This window comes from Corella eumyota, chromosome 1 (genome assembly GCF_963082875.1).
Source record: "Corella eumyota chromosome 1, kaCorEumy4.1, whole genome shotgun sequence".
Lineage (NCBI taxonomy): Eukaryota > Metazoa > Chordata > Ascidiacea > Phlebobranchia > Corellidae > Corella > Corella eumyota.
The window spans coordinates 6,862,797-6,872,407 of record NC_137490.1 but is presented as its reverse complement, the minus strand read 5'-3'; the positions used below and the strand labels follow the sequence as shown (position 1 = coordinate 6,872,407).

Below are 9,611 nucleotides of genomic sequence, written 5' to 3'. Positions count from 1 at the left end.
CTAAAAACCAAATCGTAAATAGTCCCTAGAACAGCAAACGGCTAAGAAAGTGTTATTTAAGCTTTAACGCTCGAGTTAAAATTCGCTGAAAGATTACCCTTCAGATTGCAGATTAAAGTTAAATTAAAGACATCAAAGTTAGAAGTTTGACCTTATGCAAAAAACATATGTTATGTGAAATAAAATAAATATTTATTTTTATGCAGAAAAAAAAATTTAAAATTCAAATCTAAAAATGAAGTATTTATTTATATTTATTGCCGCCTTTTTGGCCCAACACAAAGTTTGTACATCGTCTGAAAGGTAAATATAGATCGTTTATCATTTTTTTTCCTAAAAATTCGCGTATAATAAATGAGATTTGAAATGAAAATGTCACGGTATTTTAACAAAGTGGGTGTGAAAGATTATAGGATATATTGCCTCGCCAAATTAGGCTTTTTACTAAATTTTGATTAATGATGATATTTAAGGTTAATTTCAGTGCGTGTGGTATGCAGAAACGCATAAAAAATTTAAAACATTTAATTTTGAACTTAATTCTAAAAATTGCTTAAAAATTTAAGAATATTAATATCTATACAATCCTTAACGCTGAATATTTAATAATTAACATGTTTTTTTTTGTATTCTGACTATATGCTTAACACACTTTTCAATGGTCACTTAAACAAAAGATATTTATATAGGCCAATTGATAAATCGAAGTCAAATATTAGCGCTATTTTATTTATTTTTTCCGGATACATTTGTATAGAGCGGAGGTCTTAGAACCCTTTGCTGTCTGGCATCCTGTTGACGTTGGTTATTTTAAACATACATTTGACTTTGGGAGAAGTAAAGGGTTTTGATTGTTTTTAGTGTAAATCGCCATTGAAATTCCTCGTAATTAGGAGGCATAGGAAGTAGTTGGACACCAGTTTACATGCTTCTTAACGTCTTAAGAAAGGCTAGGGACATTTGTAACAAACAAGTCTAATTCTCCTCGCGTGTTTAATTGGGAAATAAGTATCACAATAGTTATATAAACCTGACATTTAATTGCCTTTAATTTGACCCTATTTTGGCAAATAAATTAGGGGAATATTTATAGCGGAGTGTTTTTATACGGATCATAAATCGTGCCAAATATTTTTGACATATCCTTTTCAATAAAATTAACCTTTTTTAGTAGTTTTATTATTCTCAATTAATTAATTCATGTATCTTTGTTTAAAAAATAACATAATAATTATTTTTAGAATGTTTTTAATTTTTAGCGAGGAAACTCTCTCGGCTTCTGAATGGTTCTTGTGCAACATCCAGAGCACAAACGAGGCATGTCGCCAGAAGCGATCTCAGCCCCTAGTAACCCCGCTACAACCCCTTGGGGAAAGTCCCACCGAAGCTCTGGAGTTTTCTCCGAGTGAGAATAACATTCTGCTTACAAGCCCCGCTCCTAAAAAGAAAAGAAGTAAGTTTATGTTTATGTTTTACAAGATCATAAATAAAGCTTGTTTTACATATAGTTGGTTACAACAATATCTATTCTAGTATAAAGCTTAATATCACAAGTTTAGCAGGTTTCGTAAGAGTTGTTTTATCTAAAACCTTTTATACTTCATCTAGGTTTTCGTATTGGTAAAAAAATTGTGATATGGGTGTGTAATCTGTTAACAGCAGTATTATCTACTTGTATTATGTAATTTTAACATAAAATAAATAAAATAAAGGTATGCGACATACGTAATACAAATAATTTAGCGCCGCACAAGCCAGACATTTTATAAAAAAACATGGCCACAGAACAAAATTAGGTCGATACCAAGTACATCAAAACCGACCTTTTCTGTTCTAGATCTGCACTTTTGGCATACTTGACGAAATATTAGCAGTGTTGTTGTAGTAACCTGGTTTTAAGTTATATATAGCTTAAACGCTTTTCAAATTCAAATGCTTTTTAAGTCGTTTTAATCCCTACTTCATAGCTTAAATACCAGTTTTGACCTTTTTATATTATAAGGGTCCATTTGATTAAACCCTTAGTTTAAAGGTTTAAACTTATCAAAAGTAGTTTATTGGTTAAAGAAATAAGGCCAATAAGAAAAGAAGTACTCTATTTGAATTGATTAAATTAGGCAAGTTGTTCGCCCACTCTGCCAAGTTGAAAGTTCAAAATGTCTGAGTTTGGTTTACTCACGTGTTATTAACAAGGTTTACAACTAAAAGTCATTACACACGGGAATACATTGATGTAAATTTAATTTAAAATCGAGCCAATTCTATATAAAGCAAGTAAACAGCTTTTGAAAAACTGTTGGGCTTGGTGTAAGTGTTTATTTGGAACAAACTGTAGGGCTTAGTGTATGTGTTTATACATATACACACGTACACACATACACACACACACAGACAGACACACAAACAAAAAATGTATGTCAAAAGTTTTGCAATTTTAGAAGCTAAACATTTTAAATGGGATTTTGGTCAACTTAATTTGATTTTTTGGGGTGACTAACCAACGCATACCGCAAAAAAAACTTTTAATTTTTTAATTAATTTAAAAAACTGTCTCTCGAATTATTCGCTTCGTTGAATTTCTGAAAGTTTGCCTGAAACAACTCTGGATCATATCTAGTTACCTGTGTTGTTTCTCAATTACGTCACTGTATTTCGGGTCGCAAGTTGTACGTCATCTGAGCCTAGAATTCGTGTCAAGTTTGTGACAAATCGATGCGTGATCCGATAAAGTTATGGGAAAACGTCAAGTTTGACACCAATAGAATTCCCTGAGACACTTCACATTGACACGTTCCACGGAAACATATAGTCTCATGATGACTGTATTTGGTGACCTTATTAGGAATACCCAGGTCGTTAGCACTAGCAATAATAGCGTTGTCAAGTTTAAAGGTAAAGCAGCTATTAACGATTTGAACAATGTCGTGTAATGATCAATTCGACTTGGAGAACTAGTTAATGGCGTCATTGTTTAGGTTTGAAGTATTGGGACGCGTGGGAGAATTCGAAGGTTCACTTCTTTAAGTTGGGCAGGAAATTAGCTCAGCCCATACCCACAATGCAAATACGTGACCTAATTTTGTTTACCTTGGTTCTTATTATTGTGATTTTGACATTCACATATGCACTAAACAAGAGAACACAATGTCTTTTATTTTAACCCAATTCATGCTTGATGTAACGATATGATTATGCATTATAGGGCATTATATACCAAGAAGTAAATGTCTTTAATATATTTATGCCGAATAATTTTGACAAAACTATTTCACTTTTGCTGTAGTTGAGAGATGTAGTTGATTAAATACCCCTTTGATGAAACATCAGCACAACGCACCTGTGTACAAATGTACTCAGGTGTAGTAATAGGATTAACATTAAGAAAATTTGCAAGCAATTACAAATTGAAATTTAAAAATAAAGAAATATTAGTTAACATTGAAATAAATCACGGCCATGTTTATTTAACCATAAGACCGTGTGTTATTAGTAATTAAGGATTCTTTGTTGTACCGAAATAAAAACATTAACATTTGGTGTTTTGTTTGCAATTATGTCTGTAACTTGATCTTATAATAAATGCCTGTTTGAATTTTTTAACCAAAAGTTTTTTTTCTGCAGAACTATGTTCAAAGAAAACTTGTTTTCATGGGGAATGTGAGAACAATACATGTGTTTGTAAAAAAGGATGGAGGGGAGCTTACTGTAAAAGGGGTAATTTTTGACATTGAAATTTATAAAAATCAAATTAATATAATAATACTGTTAATCTTATTTATTGTTTTGATAAATAGTATTGCTCTCAATTTAAAAACCGTCTCGCAAATGTGTTTGTTGTTAAAAACCACTAGATTACAATATTTTTGCACACGCAATTTCGGTGAATTATTTATTTTTGGTACATAATTCATAATTCAAAATGTCATGCATTCTGTCTGCACAACAAGAGTAACCCGGTAGAGTTAGAGTTTAACCTACTGTTTATTCGATATTACAAGGAATGCTTTGCTATTTTTATTCGGTTTAGTTGACTGAATCAAAATAGGTTTTACATTTCCTATTTTATCACATTTTAGATGTTGATGAATGCAGGAAAAAGCCCTGCAGTCAGATATGCGTTAACACGGACGGTGGATATGCATGTACCTGCTGTGCAAACTATTACCTGGATGTTGATTTGTCTACTTGCGTAAAAGAACCTTTTGTCGAAAATAAAATTAGAATAAGGGACCAGCCGAGAATATGCCAAAAAATTAGCCGAAGTAACTTTCCACAAACATCCAACGATGATATTGACGAAGTGGTTTATGATAATCTAAAACCTCGAAGAAGAAGACCCAAAGTTCGCCGTCCTGCCGGGCTTCAATCGTCGCAAGGTGTTGTCTACAAACACCGAAGGAGAACGACCAAAATGAAAATGTCCAGAAAAAGGCAGTTGCTTTTTAGATTGCTAAAGGATGTAAGGGGGATCTCAAAAGGCGCGACAAGTGCTACCCAGCGAATTTTGATTTTAATGAGAGCTCTTAGATTTAAAGTTGACCCACCGACTATTGGATCTGATAATCTTAGAGGTAAGCAAAACTAAACCCTCTAACAAAACCTTTACATAACATACATATAAACAAACAAAATTAAGACATTGAACTTACACTTTAAAATCAGTTTCAGTTTCTAATCCTTGTACACGGGCGAAATGTCGATTTCAGTGCGTTGTGACATCTTACAACAGAGCACGTTGCACCTGCCCACGTGGTTACAGACTAGATTTCACGAAACGAAAATGCATTGGTAAGTTCAACATTTTTGTAGAAAAGTTTGTTGTAGGGACTTGGCTTAATATTTTTTGTTGTTTATTATTAAGACGTCGACGAGTGCGCTTTAGCCAAGAAGCAATGTCCTGCCCACCAACGTTGTCACAACAATCAAGGTGGACATGAATGTAAATGCATTATGGGCTACAAGCTAGTGGAAAATAACACTAGGCATTTATGCGAAGGTAAGATGCATATTTAATCGATTTCTTTCTTATAAATTATTGTTTATAACAAGCCTCTTACATTTCTAGTTAGTTTTATTGTTGAAATATTTGTATTGTTGATGCTAAGTAACTTTTTTCTTTTAAATTATCCTTTCAATAGCTTGACTGGTCAGTCTGTTTACACCTTAGTTTTTATCTACTTGAAGTTAAATTAGCTGGAACGGTCAGCTTTGGTTAAAATTGTTTCCTTTTGAAAAGTAACATGTCGGTATTATCCTCACATGTCGATGATTGACAAAACATTATCCACTTTACAAGGATTGATCGGTAACCCAAACTATTCTAAATATGTGCCTAATAACAAATAAGAAATAGTATAAGACAGACGTTATTTAAGGCTGTTTAAAAATAGCCAATTTTTATAAATATTCGTGTTGCCATATTACAACTTTAATGTCAAGTTCAATCAAAATTCATTTTTAATTGCGCTTATCTTATTCAATTCGGATATTTTAATGTTTTATATTTCCTTTATTGGATTTTTTTACAACAATATTAATAGTGAGCGTACCAAATTCGGTTAAATGAATCATAGTTTGGCAAAAATTTTAAGGTGTAGTCCTCCCGCATTTTGCAGCAAAAGGGCATAATTGTCATAAAAATTAATAATTTTGTGAATTATACATCAATTATTCAGACGGTTTCCTACTTTGAAAATTCGTACAAAAAATTAATGTTGGTGATTAAACGTTGTGTAATATTTACAAAATCCGCTTATAATATCACACATAAATTAATGACTGGTATAGGCTGTTGCAAATTGCGGGTTGTGATTAAGTTTGTTATTATATTTCCTTCCTTTAACGCCTTTAATTTGCAGCTGTGCTGTATAAAACGAATCCCAGTTTTTGTAAAATTGTTTAAAAAACATCGCATTTTGAACAAGAAACCTTGGGAAAATATAAATAAGCATTCGTTGTCGAAACTATAGTTTTACAAACCTTCCCGATAACAATAGCTAAACTAATACTTCAACAACTTCTTATCGGTTGTTGGGCGGAGTTGTTTACGACCAATAGAAACGTTTTGGAATTTTCGACATAACTGTACTTTTTCTTCAATCTTTAAACTGATTTCCAGAAATCTAAACTAAATTAAGCATATTTTGCAAAGCACTTTGGGGAGTTATATTTTAATTTGACTGTACCACTTTTTGCAATATAAACAAAATTTTTAAAATAAGTTTTTTCTGTAACAACACAATTTACGAACTGTTTTTTTTAAACTTGAAAACTGTATAAATCTTAAATTTTTTGTTTGTAGATATAAATGAGTGCGAGACAGGGGAAAATGTCTGTGACAGCATCAGTCAATGCATAAATAAACCGGGTTACTACCGCTGTATCTGTCCACAAGGCTTTGATGGCGACGGTGTCAACTGTACTGATCCAAGCGAGCAACCTACTGTACCTTTAACGCCATCTATATCTCAAGAACCAGAACTAGATCAGGAGCCTAGAATTTACAATGTAGTCAACGCTGATGGTTTGCCAGCAAGAATACCAAAACCTGCTACTAAGAGACTAGGTAATGGGCAACGCGTATCAGCCGCTGGCTGGCGAAGACTTTTAGAAAAAGCAAGAAGGCAAAGAAGAATGAAATACATGAAAAAAAGATTGTAGAATCTTTAAAGATTTAAAAATTGTTGTTTTTTTGCAAGCATGTTATATTGCTAGAGAAAAGAGAGGCTAAACGCTGAATGCCGGTTTGCTACCAGCTAGCTCAAAAAAGTTCAAACGCTTAAAATGTAAATAAATAAATAAAGTGTGTTCACTCAAACTATATTAAATAATCAATCACGAATATTAAAGCATTTGTTTCTCAACCAAATAGATAAAGAATAAGATTTTAATTTTTTTATACTGTTAAATTGGATACTTTTTACTGTTTTTATTTATTTCCTTGTTACTCATTTTTGTTGATAAATTCATAAGTTATTTATACGTAAAATAAAATCAAAGCTTCCTATGACAGTAGCGTTTTTAATGGAATTTGTAATTTTTTTAGAACAAGTTAAATATCAAATTCAATTTTAATGATCAGGGAATTAGAATATTTTTTTTAATGCAAAAAAATATTTATATGCACTGCAGATAATGCTACGTCAGCAGACAGTGATGTTATATATTAAGCAAGTGTTTGGATAATTAAGTGTAAAATTGTCATTGTACAAAATATTTTTTGTTACGTCATACTATAAGTTTTAAACCATGTGTTTTAAACCAATTTTTCAGTACTAAAATTTAGGTTTTGGCCCTTCCGAAAAGTATGAATAACTCTGTAAAAGATGAAGATGTATTAAGTCGAAACTTGTTTAGGTATATATTTATTTTACTTTTATATTTTATTTTACTTTTTCAATAATAATCTAAAATCCGTAAGTAACAAAAACGTTTAAATAAACAAAACCTTTGTTTTTTAAAGGGGTATGCAGCAGGTTTCGGATAGATCTTTAAGCAGAACTTCGTCTTCGTCGTCAATTCTGCAGGATGAAAAAACTTCACATGTTAAGGTTATTTACCTTTATTTTAACAATACATTTATTTAACACATGGTGTATTGGTGTAACGTACCGTTTTATTTCATTTAGGATTGCTTGCGTGTTATATCGTTAGCGAGGTATGCATATACCCTTGCTTTGGAAACCAAATTCGGGGCAGAGAAATTAATGAAAACTGTCTATGAATCAACAGCCAAAGCTCACAAGCTGTCTGAGATCGCCAAAGATTTGAAAGGAACTGCCAAGTCTGAGACTAACGTAAAGTTTTAATAATTTACTATTAGTAAATCAGCTCAAACATTTATTTTAACATTTTAATATTTCTAGAAAATAACAACAGATTTAAGCGTACTAACCGACCTCTACAACTCAGTTGAAAACCCTCCAATCAGCTTACAGGGATATCTTGACGTCATTTTGTCTCCGAGTCAGGAAATTATTTACAACAAAATGAATCAGGGTTAAAAAAATTTACAGATTTAAAACAACTTTACATATTATTTACCTAAACAACTTTACATATTATTTACCTCGTTTTTAGATCAGTGGAAGACCAAGTCATTGGACAGCGAGGCAACAGTGTCATCTGAGGGATTTGATGTTTTAAGTTTACCACACGTTAGAAGGATAAAGAGCATTACAGAAGTGGGTGTGTTTATTTACATTTACCATGGAGTTTAAATTTAATAGCAGATATTCCTTATGTTTATAAATGTTTGAACCTAGTCAGAAATTTGGTCGCAACAGTTGTTTGTCTAGATTTACCTTAAACCATTTGACAGAATAAAATTCAAATTTTCTAAAAATCAAAATTTTCAAAAACGACTTTCTTACAAAACTTTTTAGCAATATTTTTTTTAACAGTTGAAGGGTATTTTCAGAAGAGTTTTGGGAAATGGGTTTAATGGTAAACGTCATAATTTTGATATAATAGCGTTTTCGTTCATTTGGTTTTTGGTCAAATGTCTATTGAAGTGACAGTCATTTGCAAAACCCAATGTTTTTATATAATGTGCTTAACTTCAAATTTTGGCGCTTTATACTTAATAACAAAACATATCACAATTTTGTTCTTTTTGTATTAATGTTTTGACTTTTATTTTAGTTGCACGAATCACATGCTAACATGATCTCAGTCAGCGACAAAAAGAAAAAAGAAATAACAGTTGCAACTGACCGATATCATTCGCCATTGCTGAGTAACGAAGAAGCAAAAAGTTTAAAAGTAAATTCTTTAGTTTGTAAATGCTTATGGACTATCTTTCAAAAAACGAATTTAAAATAATAATTCACTTGTGGTTTTTGGTCCTTAAACGAAGTCCTTACCCTTAGGGTTCTCGCCAAATGTTGTAGTAATTTATTTTAAATACTCTAACCCTATGTATGCCATTACATACCTTAACCTCATTTTAACTATATACGCAACACTGTAGATCTAATGATAAGTTATTACGTTTTTGTTGTCGTTGTAAATAATACATTTAGTTTTTGATCCGTTTACGGCTTTTGCATTTTGCTATTTTTAATGCTTTAAAATTTTGAAAGGACCGTTAATTTCAAGTGATCCAATAAATATTTTTTTAGAAAACTCCATCTACGAAGTTTTCACAACATAGTAGTTTGCAGCTACATAAATACTCGCTGCAAAAATCTGGCAGCGTGAAGTCTGATAGTTCTTTATCGTGGAAATAAAAAGTTGTTATATACTCTTGATTGTTGTGTTTTAAACTGCTTGTTGGTATTTCTTGCAAAACCGCATTGAAAACTTTTTTTTTATAAATAATAGTAATACAGAAGTTATAAGGTGGATATTTAGCCTAAGATAAGGCTTGACAACAAGCCAAATTCTATTTTATAATACGGTGAAGAACTTTAGGCGTTTTCTAAATCAGGCACTTTGCTGATACTGTGCTTCAAGAAAAAACATGTAAAAGACGTTTTATTTTCTTAGCTTGGTCAAAAACAAGTTAAGCCTATGCAGTTTGTTACCATTTAATATATTGTTTTCTTACTAAAGATTAGCTTAGGTTTTTCAGTATAAGTAAATATTATTAAATAGTGGTTAAAAAGTAA

General features: G+C 31.5%; 1 protein-coding gene across 1 annotated transcript; it reads left to right on the top strand.

Annotated features, from left to right (window-relative positions):
* The first annotated feature begins 204 nt into the window (after nt 1-204).
* LOC145763332 (uncharacterized) lies at nt 205-7,009 on the top strand. The gene is made up of 7 exons (XM_082574763.1): nt 205-303; nt 1,260-1,453; nt 3,622-3,714; nt 4,077-4,571; nt 4,663-4,788; nt 4,862-4,996; nt 6,302-7,009. Exons 1-7 carry the CDS (start codon nt 236-238, stop codon nt 6,658-6,660), a joined length of 1,470 nt encoding a protein of 489 aa, XP_082430889.1. The 5' UTR covers nt 205-235; the 3' UTR covers nt 6,661-7,009.
* Nucleotides 7,010-9,611: the final 2,602 nt, after the last annotated feature.